The sequence below is a fragment of the Drosophila simulans genome, chromosome 2L, assembly GCF_016746395.2.
Source record: "Drosophila simulans strain w501 chromosome 2L, Prin_Dsim_3.1, whole genome shotgun sequence".
NCBI lineage: Eukaryota > Metazoa > Arthropoda > Insecta > Diptera > Drosophilidae > Drosophila > Drosophila simulans.
In genome coordinates, this window is record NC_052520.2 from 3,289,075 (window position 1) to 3,308,832 (window position 19,758).

The window sequence follows — 19,758 nt, forward strand, 5'->3', positions numbered from 1 at the left end:
ATTAACTATCTATTCTATATATTTATTAACTGACGATGCTGAATTTAATAGTAAGACTTTAAAATATTCAAGAATATGAACATATTCACCAGTTTCTAATGCAGTTCACAGTTCATACTTAAAAAATATAACCATTTTCTTATTATTTTCAAGAAGATTGCTCCCTGTTCTTTTGGATACACCTCAATTTCCCATTTATCAGGCGCCGACTGTACCTATCCCACGCATCTGACGCCCGAAAAACAATGCGTGCAGTAAAGCTTTTGCGTAAAAGCTCGCAGTAAATGCAAACGCAAAGGTTGGCAGTCGGCAATTGTTATCATTCGGCCAAAAACGCTTGTTGCTTCAACTTGTCCCGGACTCCGCGTCGGCTACGTAACTTTTCCCACCTACCGGTTGAATTTCCGAATCGATTGATCGTCTGCGAACGGAATTTGGCGCGGAACTCAGTGGAAATTCAAAATTGAATTGAGTGATTTAATTATGCCTGCACAACAGGTAATGTGAATGGAAGGAGGAAATTTAAATTGATTCATAATATTTTTGGTGCAAGTTTGTGCAAAGTGCGTTCGGTGTTCCGCGCGAAAGAAGCGGAAACGGAAATGGAATAAATTACAATGCAAATCATATGCATAAAGGGAGTGAGTGACCCGTTAATTATGGTGAAAGAGTGAAGGAAATCCTAAATAATGAAAATCAAGTAGGATTAAAAATAAATATCCAGAGTAAACAAAAAGTGGAAATTGTTTGTGAAATATATATGAATAAAAGCGTAAACGGACGAGCGGAAATATAATTATTTTGCAAATATCCCGCATAAGTGCCGAGTGTTGGAATATCCATTTCCCGCCCCCGAAAACCACCCAGTGTTTGTTTCTTTTATTTCTAAAAAATTATACAAATTCGACGAGTGAATGTTTACCGGCCAGTGGTCGGGGGAAAAACAAAGAGCCCGTAAGAGTGTTGGGCGTAAACAAAAACTTGAAAACCTAAAATTATTGCCCGCGAGGCCATCAGCTGAAAAGTCAACAAATTCGGAGGAGACTCGAGCGCAGAGTGAATCGCAAATGGTGAGTCCAAAGCAGAAGAATCCCACTTGATTGAGTTGGGTTCCTGGGCTTGAGCCTTCAAAGTTCTTGATTAGATAGCGAAGAAACCCTCGCTTTTTCGGGTGGCACAAAAGCCCGCGGAATTTCTCGGAACTCCCCTAGTAATTTCTCATGTTCAGTGCATTACTTTTATCGTTCGTTATTGATGATCGCTCCAATTGCGGCGCAAACTGCGTAATTGATATTCCAGTTGACTCCGATCAATCTAGATGGGGCGTTGATTTCTCACCCAGGTAATTGCCCCATGCCACGCCCCCTTGGGGGACACCAAAATTGCTCTTCTCCCCTTTCGATATTCTGTGCGTGCTGGATGGCGGGGGAATGGATGCGGGGTGGGGGGTGTTTCAATTTTTATTAGATTGTGCCATGGTTATTTTCGATTTCGATTTTTGGCTTGCAATTCTTTTTTTCGGCGCGGTAGCGGCCACTTTAAGTGATAAGCAAAGTGTCGCCATTTTCGCCCAGCATTTGTGATTGTGCGTCGTATATAGGCGCTATATATTATGTACATACTATATTCTGTCAGGCCAGTTACTCCACTAATTATTGAACTGAAAATTATCACACTGCTCTAGCATGCTCGCACCTGGCAGGGGTTCTCTCTCCCCGGCGTTTTATTGCAGCTTAAAAGCATGTTATTTATTATTGAGAGCATGGTCAACAAAGGCGGAGGCAACAACACAAGTACAGTATCAATATATATATATATATACGCTGCAGGGCATAGCACATGATTAAGTAGCCCCATTTAATCTACTTAAACACGCGCCCCAATTGATAAATAATGGCAAAGACTAAACAGCGACATTTCTGGGCCCATTGCCTGGAATTAGCCGGATTTCATCATTCTAATTCCCCGAACCCTCAATTTTTAACTTTTGAGGTTGATTTCGCCTTTGAGGAATGCTTTTTCAGGAGCCTAAAACTATTTGGCCTCAACCATTCGAGTGCGTTTGTAACTGATTTCATCAAAGCTCAAACAAAGTTTATGTGCGCAAAGTTCAAATTAAGTCCCGCAAGCCTTTTAAGCCGAAATTCCTTTTAATTTCCGAGAGCAGAAAGATTAAAGAGCCATTTAAATGTAATGTAAATCAAAGAGCCTTAAGTCCGAAATAAAAACTTTGTTCAACTAAACGGCAAAGTTGAGTAAACAGAAAATGGTTTTCCAGAAACAATGGCGTTAATTTATGAAAGTTCCAAACTTTAAAGTAATATTCAAACCTTAGTACTGCTGTTCATAATTTAAAATAAACCTTCGTTTTTTAGTTTTCTTTTAGTTTTTCGATCTGCGAAGCCATATGCTTCACATGTTGAAAAGAAACCATAGTGATTTCCAAAATAACTCAGTCCTGATAAATCGCAATTCACACAGATGTTTGCTAGCGTCATAGTCGAGTTTTCTCTCTGATTTTTTGTTATTGTCAAATTGTTTTCACTTCGTGTGTATTTCGTGTACTATCTCACAAACACACTACAATGCTTGTACTTTAGCATTTCTGAATATGAATTATGAATCATTCTAACACTGGTAATGTGCTTTTAAGAAACTTTACAATACTAGGACACAGAAAAAGGCCATAAGGAAAGCATTCAACTAAGGGACACATTTGCTTTTATGACTATGAATTATGTATGAGCCCAACATTGGCAAATCAATGTTGTTCTAAGTACCTTAGTAGTTATGTAGCATGCATTTGACCTAAGCCCTGACCAATTGACCATTGAAAAGTTGTGAGCCAAAATTCGAGTTGTTCGGGTGTATATGGCTGATATACATCGGCAATTAGGGGGATTTTCCAACTCGTGTTTTATGGACACTGGACCTCACCAGTTTGGTGGCCAGCGCACATTCATCCCCGGTTTAAAGTCCACTTTGGGGCACTTAAGGTTGTTTGCTGGCTTATCTTCCAAAGTCTGCGCAGAAATAGCCAACGAAGCCCCAAATTAGTTGTACATTACTTACTTTATGAACCGCATATCACAGACAATCTTTTTGCAAGGCGCTAATACTGTCATATGTACACACTGTGGCCTCGGCAACAGACCATTTTTTAGTTTTTGGCCTGCGGCCGTCGAAAGCTGTGTGTACTTTTTCCCATCGTAACCGGCAAACCAAAACAAATTGTTCAAGTTGCCGTGAAATGGAATACAAATTGAACTTATCAATAAATCGAGTGGGCGATAACGATTAGAAACAAAAAAAAAAAGCCCGCAATGACGCGACCAAAATTCGAAGCGAGCCCAAAAACCCAAGAGCAGCGAATTTCTACAGGTGGAAAAAACAGCAGTGGTGGGAGATAAGGGCTTAAAGTCGTTCCCCTTGACAGTTGTATATTTTTCATTTAGCACCCCCGAACGCAGCATATGGAAAGCAAAAGTATTGAAGCCCCGATCCTCACGAGAACACGAGAACAGGAACATATGTATATGGATATAGAATGATTTCACATTCTCTTAAGAAATCTAGTAAATAGTAAGTTATGTTGGCAGTGGCTGGCACTTAGTGGCTGGAAACTTATCAGTTGATTAAAATACAGGGCATTTAATTTACGAGTATCCCACGACTTGGTCTCGCCGTCCTCACCTTTGCTGGGCTTTAAAAGTCAGGTGGTTAGACAGAATCGAAATCAGGGCACCTACCTCACGTTGAAAGGCTGATAGCCGTATCAGCACGCTTTATTTAAGGCTAACAATATCTGAAAATTCTGCGTATATAAGTATGTTTTTCGCCCAACCACCTTCCTCCCATTGATTGCCGTGTTCTTTGCACTTATCACACTATATGAACAAAAAGTTTTAAACTCTTCCCGTTCTCCCACGAGCCATTATCTGGACCGTGTTTACCGCCCCAAAATGGTTTAAATGCGTCATGCCTGAAATGTGGGAGCAGTTGAAGCCCCAAATGGATATATGTGCATACAAAAAAGTGCTGGTCATTCGGCCAAAGTGGATGTGATATTGAAAAACCATTGAGCCTGATCATAAAGGACCATTGCGATAATGGATTCGAATCTGTTAAAATGCCCTTCTTAAGGCCACACTCAGTGTTCACTAAACAATATCTTTTACAAGTGAACACTGGAGGAAATCAGCCACAATCAGGGGTTGTTGACAAATCAAAGTCCATACTAAATCATCAGGGCAATAAAATGGAACCAGTCAATCGATTCTTATTAGCAGTGCGTTATCATGGTCGTTATTTCCAAAAATCATGTCAAAGTTGTATGTATTTTCTGAATTTCTATTTTCCCTTTTGTGGGCAAGCTGAATTTATTTGTTTATTAATTTGCATTGCATTCTGCTCAATGCTCAAACATTTTAGTATTTTTGTAAAAGTCATTTAAATTCCATTGCAATTGTCTGCAAATAAGCAACAAGCCCTGGGGCTCCATTCCATTTTTAAACTATATGTATAAGTGTTATTACGAGTGTCAATAAATTCACCTTGGTCAGGTCAAATCGAAACCCACATACATATGTTCTCTACTATTGTAAATTAATTTATCTCAGCAATGTGTTGAAATTACCTTCGCGAACTGTTCTTCTTTGCGGCAGAAAAGTGTTGCCACGTGTGTGTTTGCATATAATAACAGTGTCACCCCGTCGTGTTTGCTTATCGTAATAGTGTTACTCTTTTGTACATTGAGTGACGCCTTAAAAGCGCGCGTGTTTTGTTATTTGAACGCGCAAATGGTGTTTGGAGTGCAAATAGATGCGCGTAGGTCAGGGAATCTGCTGCAGAATCCGCGGAACATAACTACAACTGAATCGTCACAACTGAATCTTCACAACTGAAGCGAATCAACACATCGTGAACTTGGGATACAAACAGAAGGGCAAACAGACGCCAAGCGAATCCGGAAGATTTACTGATGTGTGCCGAGTATTACGGAGCAACAGCTCTGGGCAGCGGGCACCACCCATCTAGACAAGCGGTATGACGGATCCCGTAATCTGTGGCTGCCTCCGGACTCCCAAACTGCGTAATCGTTGGCAGTTTCTTAGATGAAATAGTAGATGTTTACCCACAGATTTAGATATGGATTGGGTATAAAGGCGGCATCGCCGCCTATTTCACAAGCCATTTTCGTAGGAAAGCTACTCCGTTGAAGTCAACGCGGAACAACCAAGGACACAGAGCATGGAAAAAGGACATTTGAGCAGGAAGTTTACACGCAAGTGCTTTAAGGCAACCTAGGACCTTTTTCACACCGAGGCTCTCCAACTGTGATATACGAGATTCAAGGATTTAGCCGTAGACGTTATAAGTCATAGGATAATTAAATTAAATCGCACGGACTCCCGCCAGAATGCTGATCAGCATATTCAAATCGGGCATCTTCCAGTGGCAGTACCGCCGCCAACTGCTGGTCTCTTTGAGTGGTATGTTAATGAAGATAAGACGGATTTACAGCTCAACTGGGAAGTGGAAAGTGGATATGGAAAGAATCCATATCCATGTCAGGTTGTGGACAAAGAACTTTTCCCAAATGCGATTTGCGGCGGCCATGGCAACCAAGTGTCCCCAAAGTCGACACAAAGTTGACGGGTGAAAATTAAGTTTCCAATTTCACGTGTGTGCCTATGCAAATGAGGCACTTGAGCTGTCGATTCGCCCTCCAGAGATGATGATGTCATGTGCTGATCTGAATGTTCTTGTAGCCACCCTGATAACCTTCTGCCATGGCATCGCCCTGGGCTGGCTGTCGCCCATGCTGCCGAAGCTGCTCTCCCCCCAGGAGTCGCCACTCTCCTTCTACATTGACGTGAACGAGGCCTCCTGGCTGGGAGCAGTCATAAGCATCGGTGGCATTAGCGGAAACTTCTCATTTTCCTATCTGATGAACCGCTTTGGCCGGAAAGTGTCGATTTACGCCCTCGCAGTGCCGCACACGGTGAGTTTTCGCGAACTTTTTCGATGGTAACTAGCATCTCATGTGGTTCTCCCTTGCATACCGAAGTGCATCTGGTTCCTGTTCTACTTCGCCCAGAGCATCGAGTGGCTCTATGTGGCCAGGGTGTGTGCCGGCCTAACTGGTGGCGGCATGTTTGTCGTCTTACCCATCTTCATTGGCGAAATCGCCGACAATAGGTGAGTGAAAGTGAAAATATTGCATTTGCGTTAGAAAAGTGTCATGAAAAGGAGGAATTTTTAAAAGATATCTGGTGCCAAGGCAGACAATTGAGTTCTGACTTTTTGTACTATACCAAAACCATTGTTCCTTGTCTCTGCTGTCCAACACGTCGTATACGTAATTTCATGTAAGCCAGTTTTTGTATGCATTGCCATTGTCCTTGGATAATGGAAAGATAGCTTGGTTGTATGTTTGATCAAATAAGAGCTTACATTTTTGGACGCTTTTTATAATACCATGACATGGACACGCAAACGTGGCAAGTGAAAATATTAATTTTCGCATAGCAACTTCACATAAGCCTGGCTTTTGCATAGTTCTATGTTAACGTTTTTGACGACAAAAAAGTAATCTTCAGCTGAACACCTTTGGGTTCGTGTGGATTCAAAGGGTCTATGGAATATATCTAAATTGAATTTTGACAAATAATAGATTTTTTCACAAAACCCACCAGCATTCGCGGTCGCCTATGCTCCTTTTTTACGCTTACCATGAACACGGGCATAATGGTGGGCTTCGTGGTGTCCTCGCACATCGCCTATCACGTGATACCCTGTGCCGTCGTGGGACTGCCCGTGCTGTACGTGTTCCTGGCAACGCGATACCCGGAGCCACCGCAGCAATTAATCAGGTGGAAGCGCGAGGAGGAGGCCGAGAAGTCACTGAGGTACTATCGCCGTTGCGACGGACCCAATGTTTCCAAGGAGGAGGAGCGAGCTTATCAGAAGCAGTTGGACGAGATGCGGCTGGCCATCCAGCAGCAGAACAAGGACTCTGACGACAACGGCCTCTCAATTTCCGATTTCCGTAAGAGGTTTTCCGAACGCACTCGAAAGCATACTTAGATCCACATCCTTGCAGTCACCAAGCGCTCCTTGAAAGCCCTGGCCACGGGATTAGTTTTGATGGTAGCCAACATCTTCACGGGCACCTTCGCCTTCAACAACTACATGTCCAACATCTTTGATGCCGTGCACACTCAGCTGGATCCCAATACGAACACCATTATTATTGGAGCGGTGCAGATCTTGGGCACACTGGCCAGCATATACTTGGTGGATCGCTATGGGCGCAAGATCCTGCTGATAGTGTCCTGTGCAGGCAGTGGCATCGGAACGTCCGCCTTTGGACTGTACGCCTTCTATGCGGAGGAGCAGAAGGTGGACCTGTCGGCCTTCTCCGCCTGGCTGCCCGTCACCCTGATGGCCTTCATCATCTTCATTGCCAACGTGGGCGTTATCTCGGTGACGATGGTGGTATTGGTGGAGATCCTGCCGCAGAAGATCCGCGCGGTGGCCACCAGCTTCTGTCTGGGCTGCCTCAGTTTCTTTGCCTTCGCCTCGCTGAAGACCTTCCCGCTGATGATGTTCCACCTGGGTCTGGCGGCCACCATGTGGTTCTGTGGCGCCGTCAGCGTCATTTGCTTGTTCTATGTGGTGGTCTGCCTGGAGGAGACCAAGGGTCGCTCCATGTATGACTAATTCCGCGCGGAATAAAGTTCAGATAGTATGTATGTGGAGTGTGTTTTTGTCTGGACTGGGAGGGCATTAAACCAAAACAAAGCACGGGCTGGAAACAGAAGCCGCGGGAGGAGCACCCAATAAAGTAGCGGAGCAGACAGGGCTTGATTTATGACCCCCACACTAGCCACCTGTCAACAGGCTCGTTGGCGCTTTTATTCATCAGCACTCGACATAATCCCCTCCAGCGTCGGATGAGTGGGACATGTGCAAGTGCTATGGAAATCTTTGGAATTTTAAAAGCATTCAACATGACCAAAACTTTGAATGGCGGTTAAGATATTTATTTAATTTTCGTCGTATCCTTTAAACAAGCATCCCATCAATTAAGGAGCTCAACTCGAAGAGAAAACATAGTTCTCAGTAAGCTCAAACTTAATTTAGTCCATGTGCTGCATTTCTTAATAAATAATGAGTTCAAGTGAACTCGATGTTTTTTAGTCCACTATTTTCCCAAATTTCAAATCCAAGTTATCTTGGAGTAGGTCGTTGCTTTCCAACATTAAGAAGAGTCATAAATATCAAGAACCTGCTGAATCACCACGATTGCGATTGTCTACCGATGGGATCAGCGATAGCAGCTGATTCGTTATTTATGATTGTAGAAACGAATGGGGAAAGAATTCATAGATATTCCGGAATGGGATCAAAGTATATATTTAAGTTCTATCAACATAAATCTTTATAATTGATGAATAGTTAAATATTTTCCTTTTATACGAATCGATTAATTATAAAATTAAACACTGTGCCACATGAATAAAATACCTTAAAATATGTATGAAATTTAAGCTTTAACTCTTCTTAAATTAGCACAGTTTTAACACCCCTAACATTTTTACAAAAGTCCAGCAAATATTGTGAATATATACATTCGAGAAAATCGATATTAGTGGAAACCCATCTGGAAATGGAAGCAGCGGTCAGCTTGTAAAGTTTTCCAATTGTCCGGTCCCTTAAATGTCACTTGTCCAGCGAAAAGAGGTTTACATATCGCTGTTTATGGGCAAAATGGCAAAATGGTAATTGATAAGAAAGTGGGTGCACGTGCTCCCTTAACGTGCAATCACCTGAAAAGGTATCGCTTTTTGCTGTTTAGTAAACAACCTTTTCTGAGTGCCGTCGACTATTTTCAGCATTATTCTTACTTTTGAGCTGCTACTTTGCTTAGAACTAGAGGCAGTTACTGGTGCAAACATTTAGCCGGGGGAAAAACTCTGTATAATTAGTTTGGCTTCGCATTGTGGGTATAATTATAACGCAATTTCAAGTAGTTCTTGCCGTTCTGAAAAGTTAATTTCAACGAAAAAATTAAATGTGTACGACCCTAATTTGGATCCATTTGTTTAGCTCCATCACCCCACCTGTGCACTTTCCATTCCTGTTTACAGAGGTATTAGGTAACCTAATTTGTGTGCGCATTTCGGAGTTCATGGGAGGATAACATGGCAAAGGTCGCGTTGTGCGAAAAAAAATAAGCGCCACATGGATCGCGTGTGTCATCACAAATCGATTAATTAGAGGGAAAATGAATCATGTATCCAGTGAATGGTTTTGTTAGTGCACTTAATTATAATCTTTTTATAGAGAGCGACTCAAAAACCGAAAGGATTTTGCAATCGCTGGTTTCTAAATGGAGTAGGTCCTTTTCACGGCATTTAGAAACGTGTTTGTGAGGGGGAAAAACACATGTAATCCCATGAAAAGAGCACAAATAGATAACTTAGTTTTCCTTTCTGTTGCAGTGAACGCCATTAACTATGTGGAAACTTGGCCAGCAGAATGCATCATTCGAACAACGTTCCGACTAGGATTGTGCTGATTCTCCTGCTGGTGCTAGCACGCAATGCCGTTGGCCAGGTTCCCAGGGAAAACGCCACCAATCCCACACTGATATCCCTGGTCCGGAGCTCGGAAAAGGAGCCTGAGCAGATGGAGTCGCATCGGTATGTCACCGGCTTGCCGGACCCTATAGCCCTGGAACCCTTAACCAGGATGCGTCTAAACGTGAGTACACCCGAAGGTTTCAGAAATGTCAAAGAATATTATTCAAATCACCTTAAGGGATTTATTCCGACCGAGTATTTAGAATTACCAACTGTGCTATTAAGTTGCTGCAGCTGGGAACTACTATTTCTAAATTTGTACAATTTTTTAGCCCAATCCTGATGGGGAAATCACAGAGCTGACCACAAATGTCACGCTCTACATGGAGAAAATACCACGCCTACAGGTGCGATGGCAGGACAATTTGCCAGAAGGTGAGTGTATGTCCTTAATGCTACTTGTGTTTAGTGAGTAGCCTGTCAGTTCCAAAAGCTTTTAGGTGTGCTATTTAAATACTGGTACCAAATATGATGAAAACATAAGTAATTCTTTTTAATCCCGGGACTTGTTGTTTTTAGGCACTTCGTACAATGTCCTTGTAAGCGCGGTGAACAACAGTCGTTGTCCGGATGCGCCGTGCAGCGAGTACGGAATCAAAGAGAAGAATGTGTCTTCGGAGACCCACTTCGTCAACCTGCCCGTTAATCCCAACCTGAACGTGGAGTCCGTGGACTGCAACTACATGTTCGGCTGCCAGTACCAGGTCATTGTGGAGACATCCAACGCGATGGTCAGAAGATCTGCTCGCGTCTACATTCCACGTGAGTTCCCTCCTTAAGGGTGTGAGTTCCTTCCTTGTGATGACTTCTATCCATAATTCCAACAGAGTGCTTGGAGGGCAAGTGCTCCTGCCAACTGGCGCCCACCCCGCCGAAAGTCCTGGCCGTGGCCAAAATGCTTAGCAACGAGACCATCAGCATCAACCTCTCGATTTTGGCCAGCGAGCTGTTGCGCAAGGAACAGGACTCCCATCTGCACGAGACATTGAGGACATATAAAATGCAGCTGAAGTGAGTAATCGCAGCGGGGTGTTATTTGTTAAGGGCGCTCCATAATGGACTCATCATAATCCCAATTAACACGGGTAATTGAAATTACTGTGTTAAATGCAATGACGTTTTCCACTGAAGCTCGAAAATTTAATTTTAAATTTCACATGATTTCAATACAGTAGACATAATCAGTCAATCAATTCTATGCAAATTGCAACAACATATCAATACCTCACTTTTGTTTGCATTTCAATAGAATCCTGAAATTGCATTGGCGTCCTGTAGTGACCCAAATCATTCAAGATTATTGAAAATGCCATACAGTCGAGTATTTTTGAACTTCGATTGGCATTTAATTAAATGACAACTGCAGACAAATTCCTGCCGCCAACAGTTTGTCCACTCAAAAATGTACTCCAAACTAAAGAGATTGAGGTGTGAAATAATAGCTATAACTAAGCTAATAACATTGAAATTACAGAATCAATGAGGAGACAAACCCCTCGCTTCCCTGGGGCGGGGTATTGAAGCATCTGATGACCCGCGTCTACAAACTCAGCGAACTGAACTTCAGGGCAACTCCCAAGGGATTCGAGGGCGTCATGAAGTTGGGACTGGGCACACAACTCAAGGAGAAGGCTTCCCTCAGTCTGCAGGCTGTGATTATCGATCCTACGGGCTGCGAGGGACCACGCAGTGTAACCAAGGTGCCAGGTGAGTGAATTGCACACTGGAAGGTGATTTCCTTTACCCAAAATGTTAATTTTCCACATGAAAAGTGCCTGCGAATCCTGTGCTGCTAACTGAAGGCGATAGTGTGGTAAGCCAGGATTAAATGTCCGTATACGCTCCGAATATTCCCTATTGTTTCCTGTCCAGAGCAACTCCATAATTGTGATGAGCGCCATGCTGATTGCCATTATCCTAGCTGGCCTGATTATGCTCCTCCTTCGTCGCCGAAGAGCCAGGACAACGGCCAAGCTGCGCAAGCAGGAGCAGATCTACATCCAGACCTTCGCCACTTCCGCCATTGAGTAAGTATTGGAACGTGTACTTAATGGAGCTGTTACTAGATGTACTTCTTCATTTCAGGATGGAGGACAATGTCAACTACGTTGACAAATATGTGGAGGTAAGTCACTAGAAAGTCTTATAAACCTGAATCCTAGTCACAACCATCCATTCAGAAGTCACAGGTCCTGGGACTGGCAGACATTTTCGAGGTTCCCCACTCGGCCATCCAGATTGGCAGGATGTTGGGAGAGGGAGCCTTTGGCCAGGTGCACGAGGCCACTGCCATCAACTTGCGCCGGATGAGGGGCACCACCATCGTGGCAGTGAAGCAACTAAAACGTGAGCAAAAGTCGAAAGTTCAATTGGATGAATCCAGAGCGAAAACTTTTCTTTTTAGCCAATCCGAAGGCGGATGAAGTAGCTGAGTACCTGGCAGAGATCGAGATGCTCAAGGGCGTGGGGACTCACCACAATGTGGTCTCTTTTCTGGGCTGCTGCACCATTAAGCCGCCATACCTGATGATAATGGAATACGTAAACAAGGGAAACCTGGTAATTTGGATGATAATTAACATTCAAAGTCATAACAAACAATGAAAACTGACTTTGTTTTCCCTCTAGCTAAGCTATTTGCGAACTGTGCGTCAGGAGGCCAGCAAACTGAGGAACAGAAATGCCAATTACACTTCCTGCAGACCGATTACGACCAGGACCAACAGCACGTCCTCGCCCAAGTCACAAAGCGTGAACTACATCGAATTGAAAGCGTCCAGCCAGACCATCGAAATGCCACAGGAGGACTCCAGTGCACACATGAATGGCATTCGGCAGCCTCATCCCTCCTTTGCCGAAAGTAAGCTGGAAGCATTGGGAGTAACTAGTCGGGCAAAGTTAGTGAATGAGACTCTAATTTCAGCCACTTACACCATTGTCGAGGACGAAGATGCATTCGAGTACATATTGGACAACAAGGAACTTCACAATTTCGCCCTGCAAATTGCCAATGGGATGCGTTTCCTGGAAGAGCAGGAAATAACGCACCGGTAAGACCCACTACCAGCAACTCTGTGAAACGGTTATAACTTCTCTTCCCTCTTAAAGCGACTTGGCTGCACGCAACGTGCTTATTGACAGCAATAAGACCCTTAAAATTTCAGATTTCGGCCTTTCCAGGCACGGAATTTACACGAACACAAGGACGCGAAAGGTAAGCTAGTTATAAACATTATTCTAGGTATATCCTCAAGGTTAGAATATAAAATAAATATCAGCACTCACTTTGTTTATCTCTTCGCTTAGCTCCCTCTTCGTTGGCTGTCCATTGAGGCGATTCGCGAAAATGTTTATTCCAGCAAGAGCGACATCTGGGCCTATGGCGTAGTGCTTTGGGAGATCGGCACCCTGGGTGCCTCGCCATATCCGACGATCAGCAACAGTGAGCTGATCCCATTCCTGATGGCGGGAAACCGCCTCGAGCGACCGGAGATCTGCACCCCGCAGGTGTACACCATCATGCTGCAGTGCTGGCTTGAGGAGCCCGAGGAGCGACCCACCTTCGACGCCCTGTACAAGGTGCTCAGTCCAAAGACTACCTACGTGGACATCAACAGTCTTAGTGATGATTACGTCTTTCCGCCGATCAGTGAAAATAGAGAATAAGCTCGCGTAGACCTCATTATACTGAGGAAATAGTTTCTATGTCCTTAATCGTTACTGCTAATTATGGAACGCTGCCCCCAACGTCCTTATTCGTTAATTGTTATACGATTATCCGAAGTGTACAAATATCTCCGTCTGTGTGTGCATAATGCAGAGTTTAAAATGTGCCGGAACAAAGTTTGAATTAAGTACAACTTGAGTTAGTGTTTAGTCAGTAGGCTTTAGATTGTCGGCACAGTGTCGGATTAACTTGACGTGCGAAGTTTCCCAAGCTGTGTACACATTAAGGTAGTTAAGGACATTAAACGGACTTCACAGTCTGTCACAATCCGTATACGAACGTAATTTTGATGTGCTGTGAGTTTTAAACGATGGAAATATATTGAAATTAATTGTATTTCATATTTTATTGTTAGTCTTTATTAAGCGTTTATGCGTTACTTCAGAGTATTAATAAAATTCAAAAGATTACCGTTGCTGTGTCTGTTTTTAATGCCGGACGCCGTATATTTCATTCCAGGCCTCAAATTGTTTGCAGTCCTCCGCAGAAACGCTTTTAGATATAACCCGCAAAGCCTGCTTGAAATCAGCCATAGTTACGGCAGGCAGCTTAAAAAACGGAACAATAATAAACAAGGCGTAAATATCCCCACTATTTAACGTCGTTTGGGCTCAACGAAGCGGTAATTTTGTTATTGGATGTGCAGATTCACGGAATTTAATAAGTATCCTTATTCCGCCTGAAAAGTTCTTAGCACGGTCCAGGTACTTTCTTTGTATTCAATTTTGAGCGATTAGTGCACGGCATAATTTACAAGCTAGTAAACAACAGTGCATACCTGATGCGTTTCTATGACCTCCATTTGGTCAGGTGTCAATGAGCGAAGTGGCGCCATGGATGCATAGCGGCAAAGCGTATCCACATCCGCTCCAGAATAGCCATCGGTAAGCTCAGCCAGCTCGGTTACTTGCACAACATCTAGGTTGTGCTTCACCTGACGAATTAACTTCTCTATGATTTTCTGACGCGCTTCCCTCGTGGGTAAGGGAACGTACAGACGCCTTACAAATCGGCGGCGCACAGCCTCATCCAGCTCCTGCGGTCGGTTGGTGGCTCCTATTACCAGCACTCGGATTTCCTCATTACTAGCGGCACCGTCCAAGTGAATGAGAAACTCGTTCTTCAGGCGTAGAGTGCTCTCGTTTTCGTTCCCAGAACGTTTGGACAGCAGGGAATCGACCTCGTCTATGAATATTATCTGAAATGCATAACAAAAATTGCAATTCAGTTTTGTAAAGTTATCTTGCAAAATCTATCAGCTTAATTAGGGTTCAAAAAGGATGAAATGCTATTGCCATGTTTCACCTACAGCCGGTTGATGTGCAGCGGCCACGGCAAACAATGTCTTCACCAGCTTCTCGGCATCGCCGACCCACTTTGAGGTCAGGCTGGACGGATTAATGCTAAAGAACTTTGCCTTTGCCTGGGAAGCGATGCTCTTGGCAATGAGAGTCTTGCCTGTGCCAGGTGGCCCGAACAGGAGAACGCCTCGTGGAGGACACCGCACTCCTGTGAACAAGTCAGGCCGCCGGAGTGGCATGATAATGGCTTCCAGGAATGTGGATTTTGCAGATTCCAGACCGGCAATATCTTCCCAAGCTGAAATCGGTGAACAGGTATTTTATGAACGGAACGGTCAGGGACCCTGTTTAATTACTACCATACCGACAGGCTTGAAATCGTGCATGCTTTCGCCAAGAATGTGCTCAACCATCTTGGAATCCAAGTGGGCCAATGCGGGTGGTATGCTGCTGCTCCGTCTGTAGGGAATTGGATACAATGAAATATGCTAGGCCTGTGAATTATTGCACTTTTCTCACGAGCTAGTGGAATTCTCCTTTTGCGCTACGGGCGACACGAAGTTCGAGCTCACAGTTCGCTTGCCACCCAGCGTTTTTTTCCTGAAGTTCATCATGCCGGTTGGGACTGCATCCACTTCGCTTGTCGCCTGTCGATTCTTTTTCTGCAATATTGGAAAATAGAGGCCATAGAGTTTGAAACGCTTTAAAGTGCAAGTTATGAAATGCTCTCAGTTCTGGGAAAATGTATTCTAGCTCTTCAGAATCCCCTTCGTCCGAAACGTCCATCTCGCCTGAAACAAACCTTTAATTCGTCCAGGATTAGTTGCTCCCGGGCAGTGCGAAAGCCAAAGCCGCTTTGGGATGAGCTCTCCGACGGGCAATGTTGCGCATCTATCTTCTTTGTGGAATTAATCCTTGACTCCGGGAGCTGCCCCTCCGGTCTGACCTTAAGGGGCTGTTGGTCCGGGTAAGTGCTTGAAACCTCCACCGGCGGAGCCTGCAGATCACTGGAGGCCATCTCTGTTTGCTGGCAGCTCTCGTAGAAGCCCCTACACTCTGGCTCAAAAACTGAGTTATGGGGCATCTCGAACAAGTAGTCTGCATGGTTAATCCCTCTTCTCGTCCTGCGACTCTTAGTTATTTTTTCCTGGCAGTGCTCCTTCATCGCCTTCTCCGTGCTTTCGCAAGCCTGCAGCCTGGCATGGTGATCGTTCAGCGCAGCAAACTGGGTGGACTCGCTGCAGGATCTGAAGTGAGACATGTGAGTCCTTTAGGATTTCAGGTAAGAATAATAGTGAAATTAAACCTACCTGGTTTGCTGGCATATGAGAAGCAGCTGGGAGCGCCACAAACTCTGTTCGTCGCTCATTTTATAGCAATTAGAATAATTAAACGCTTTAGTTTCTGAACAAAATTAAAAAGTAAAACTCCCGGCAAATACAGCAATCATCTGTTTAGCCAAGTTTCAATCATGATCGCTGGTATCGTTATCGATTACCCATACAGCATGTTTCCACTTGCTTGCAGTACTTCCAATCGTTAATCACATTTCAAGCAAATCGTTATCACATGCGTTGTGGTTATCGAGTTCAAAATGAATTTAGAAATTAAGTTTATTTATTTGGTTATTTTTGCTTGTTTAGTATATTCTTCATTATATTTTTTAGCTTCTTTATGCTTTTTCTCTTTGGCCTTTCAGTTAAATTGTTTTTCCCAATTAACGTTCAATTGCCTTCAATTGGTTCGCTTCTTTTTAATTAAAAAGCATTGTGAGCCACCCTCAGATTTCACCATAAACAAAACTAGCTGCCACGGCAGACGTCCTCAGATCTTATCGCCAAATCGGTCTGTATGCTCACGTTGGGCAAATATATATCTGCAGATTGCTCATCCCGGCCATCTCAACTGCCAACTATACGAAAACACGTCCGGACACAGTCTACGGCCGTTTCGTGGCCCGTGGATGGGGTTCAACTGGTGGCGCATAGTAGGGTTGTTATCTCTGGACGAGGGTGAGATAACGGCGCCGATGCCATGGCCATAAATACCCCACAGCATCCATTAACTGATTCTCATTTCAGCAGTCAGTGCAGTGAATTACAGGTGTTTTCCCCCAGGCTCCCCCATTGGATTTTGGATACAGAAGCTATATTAAAATGTGCCTGCCCAAAAGAGTGGGTGGTCTGGCCATCCAGAGCGTTGCCACGGCTTTAGGTGAGCTACACAGGATTCACTCTTGCTTAAAGAGAAATAAGTAGTTTCAGCATAAATTGCATACTAATATTAGTTAGTGGCCACTAGATGTGCGCTCTACTTTCTCTGTACGTAATAAAATGCTAAAATGTTTTTGTTACCCCATTCCAGGCAACATTCTCTGCTTTAATTTTGGCCTCATGTTTGGGATTACTCCGGCGCACATGACGCTTTACGAGTCGGAGGAGAGGACCCCGCTGAACCAGGCCACCGATCCGGCGGGAACTGCGTGGCTGACGGGATACCTCTTCCTCAGCGCCGCCTTGGGAGCCCTGGTCTCCGGATTCCTGGCCCTGAAAATCGGACCCAAGTCCGTGCTCCTCTGCTCTGGCCTGCTCCAAATAGTGAGTAAAAAGTGGCACTAGTATGGGGGCTTGTGTTAGAATGATTGCCAGGGGTAGGCGGATGTCAGTAGTTGCATCAATTCCAACACATGGTTCGTTGAATCGGAAAATTTGCATGTATATCGAGATTTCTCATTTTTTTTGTACAATGCGTGGAATTTAAATTAACAGTGTGTCGCATTTTTTGAAGTGGAAAAGAACACTGTTGGAAATATTGTAGAGTGAAAGTAAATATCTAAACAGATTTTAAAGACGCATGACCTAGTACAAGACATATTGAATTGCCTTATTAAACTCACGAATATATTTCAATAGATACGAAAATTTTAGTTGTGATGTCTAAACAGCCAAGTCAAAGCATAAATTTAATAGCTCCATAGGGAAAACCCGTAATTTAATTTATCTTACTAAGTATTTGAATCAGTGAAGGGAAAATATTCGACTTTTTCATGGAAATAAAACTGAATACCATACCTCCTTCCAGACGGGTTGGGCCTGCATCCATTTTGGCTACGACATCGTGCACATATACGCCTCCCGTTTATTTGCGGGCGTGGCATCCGGTGCCGCATTTGTGGTGCTTCCGATTTTCATCAACGAAATTGCCGAGTCGCGCGAAAAGGCAGCCGGCCTGACATTCACCATTGAGCTGTGGCGCACGCTGGGCATCTTGATTGGATTTGTCCTGGGCTTCTATGTCCCCTACGCCTTCGTGAACATCGTGGGCTGTGCGGTGTCCTTTGTGTTCACCATGACGTTCCCCTTCGTCCGGGAGAGCCCCCACTACTATCTGCGCACGAACAACATGGCCAGCTTGGAGAAGTCGCTGCGCTGGTATCGCGGCATCCGCGACATCGACGATCGCGAGAAGCCGGAGTATCTCAGCGAGCTGAACGAGTTCCACGCGGAGCTGAGGAGCAGGGACAAGAACGTGGGCTCCACGCCCATGTCGCATGGCTATATCATACGGCTGACTTTCGTCAGCTTCCTGCTGACCGTGTGCGCCAAACTGAGCGGCGTGTTCGTGGAGCTCAACTACGCAGCCGACTTCCTCGGCCGCACCGGTTATTCCACGGAAACCAATTATGTGGTTTTGGCCAGCGCCCAGTGCGTCGGAGCACTACTCGCGCGGCTCGTTGGTCCGCGTTTGCCGCGAAAGGTTGGTGTGCACTTAAATCACAATGTAGTGAACATGATTAGATACATGCGTTGTTGCATCAAGAACACCCTTTACACTGCTCACCTTCAATTAATATCCCCTTTTGCAGCTCCTGCTGTGCCTCTCCTCGCTCTTTGCTGCGGCGGCAGTCATTGCTTTGGCTCTATTCAAGGCTTACGGACATCTTTGGCTGCTGGGCAACTGGGCGGATCGGTATCTGCCCATTGTCCTGCTGGCTATCCAGCTGGCTCTTGTCAGCTTTGGCCTTTATCCCCTGGCCGCAGTCGTTAGCAGCGAAGTTCTGCCCACAAAGGTAATCCATTAGGATATTACAATGTCTTGACTTGGCAAATTGGCTTGGGGAAACTATGAACTTTAGTGTACCACCCCATACCTTACTTAAAGCCATCGTGTTAAGTTCAATTAGACTAAAACGTTAATTCTAAATTTAACACCTGCTGTTAGCATTTAATTGACTGCCATCCCCTTACAGCTCCACGACTTGCTGTACTCACTGGCATCCGCTGTTTCGTGGCTTCTGCTCTTCGGCATGATAGAGGTGGGTGTACCCGAAGTGAGTCCTTGCGGAAGGAGTCTATTAACGCGGATTATTTGCAGGCATTCAATGCGGTTAAGGCCACAATTGCCCCCGGGCTGCTGCTGTATCTGTGGGTCTTTGCCGGAGCCTCCATATTCGTGGGTCTGATCTCCCTGCCACTTCTGCCGGAAACCCGCAACCGTCGTCCTTCGGCGGTGCAGCGCGAACTGGGCTATGTGGACGATGGGGGAGTGGCCAAGGGATCGGCGGTGACGAACGGACACATCGCCACGCACATCTGAGAGGCTGGAGTACTCCCTCCTGTTAGCTTTACCAACGATATTAGTAACGAATTTAGTTTTAATCCTCCAGCGGCTCTTATTTAATAAACAAATAATGAAAATAAAGCACTTTTCTCCAGCACTTATTTCTCCAAGTGATGCTGCTCACCGCATTCGACCCACAAAAGTATGCAACGAAGTGCATGGAGTAGTTGATTAATTCGTGATTACTCATCCGGCTGGCAACGGCAAGATCCGGAATCCAAAAGAGTTATATTACGCGCACGTCACTTGAGTTTTGAGTTACCAGCTTTATCACTTACGCCGAATCTTGTTGTTTTGCCACGGGTCTTATCAGCCTTACGGTCTTTGGCCATAAAAGGTAACCCCAAGGGGGAATAACTTGTGATAAAACTTACGATCAGTGAGCTTCGTCTGCGATTATGTGGAAAAGTGTTTGAAGAGGTAGCATTCGGTGCACGTGTAACTACTGAAGACAGCGAGG

The 19,758-nt window shown here is 44.6% G+C and overlaps 4 protein-coding genes across 7 annotated transcripts; 3 read left to right on the forward strand and 1 right to left on the reverse strand.

The window, feature by feature from the left end:
- The first annotated feature begins 194 nt into the window (after positions 1-194).
- LOC6730845 (macrophage colony-stimulating factor 1 receptor 1) lies at positions 195-13,792 on the forward strand. The gene is made up of 15 exons (XM_016179471.3): positions 195-1,070; positions 9,510-9,771; positions 9,923-10,025; positions 10,170-10,412; positions 10,478-10,661; positions 11,125-11,357; positions 11,423-11,463; positions 11,523-11,677; positions 11,736-11,775; positions 11,831-11,996; positions 12,055-12,209; positions 12,279-12,510; positions 12,574-12,700; positions 12,759-12,864; positions 12,957-13,792. The coding sequence occupies exons 2-15, from the start codon at positions 9,547-9,549 to the stop codon at positions 13,314-13,316; spliced, it is 2,370 nt and encodes a 789-aa protein (XP_016023263.1). The 5' UTR covers positions 195-1,070; positions 9,510-9,546; the 3' UTR covers positions 13,317-13,792.
- Positions 5,173-7,757, forward strand: LOC6730844 (facilitated trehalose transporter Tret1). Its single transcript, XM_002077972.4, has 5 exons — positions 5,173-5,492; positions 5,772-6,004; positions 6,071-6,201; positions 6,699-7,051; positions 7,106-7,757. Exons 1-5 carry the CDS (start codon positions 5,420-5,422, stop codon positions 7,723-7,725), a joined length of 1,410 nt encoding a protein of 469 aa, XP_002078008.1. The 5' UTR covers positions 5,173-5,419; the 3' UTR covers positions 7,726-7,757.
- Positions 13,531-16,177, reverse strand: LOC6730846 (fidgetin-like protein 1). 3 transcript variants are annotated; one of them, XM_016179086.3, is made up of 8 exons: positions 15,989-16,177; positions 15,481-15,925; positions 15,198-15,340; positions 15,043-15,137; positions 14,687-14,976; positions 14,156-14,575; positions 13,789-13,925; positions 13,531-13,671 (listed from the first exon to the last, which is right to left on the reverse strand). In XM_016179086.3, exons 1-7 carry the CDS (start codon positions 16,045-16,047, stop codon positions 13,806-13,808), a joined length of 1,572 nt encoding a protein of 523 aa, XP_016023264.1. In that variant the 5' UTR covers positions 16,048-16,177; the 3' UTR covers positions 13,531-13,671; positions 13,789-13,805. The 3 variants fall into 3 exon arrangements, with proteins under 3 accessions (XP_016023264.1, XP_002078010.1, XP_016023265.1); XM_002077974.4 differs by lacking the exon at positions 13,531-13,671 and having other exon boundaries at positions 13,695-13,925; XM_016179087.3 differs by lacking the exons at positions 13,531-13,671; positions 13,789-13,925 and adding an exon at positions 13,941-14,088.
- Positions 16,178-16,470: 293 nt separating this feature from the next.
- Positions 16,471-19,399, forward strand: LOC6730847 (facilitated trehalose transporter Tret1). 2 transcript variants are annotated; one of them, XM_016179473.3, is made up of 7 exons: positions 16,471-16,690; positions 16,760-16,892; positions 17,043-17,275; positions 17,760-18,434; positions 18,544-18,747; positions 18,928-18,993; positions 19,053-19,399. In XM_016179473.3, the coding sequence occupies exons 2-7, from the start codon at positions 16,835-16,837 to the stop codon at positions 19,272-19,274; spliced, it is 1,458 nt and encodes a 485-aa protein (XP_016023267.1). In that variant the 5' UTR covers positions 16,471-16,690; positions 16,760-16,834; the 3' UTR covers positions 19,275-19,399. The 2 variants fall into 2 exon arrangements, with proteins under 2 accessions (XP_016023267.1, XP_016023266.1); XM_016179472.3 differs by having other exon boundaries at positions 16,763-16,892.
- Positions 19,400-19,758: the final 359 nt, after the last annotated feature.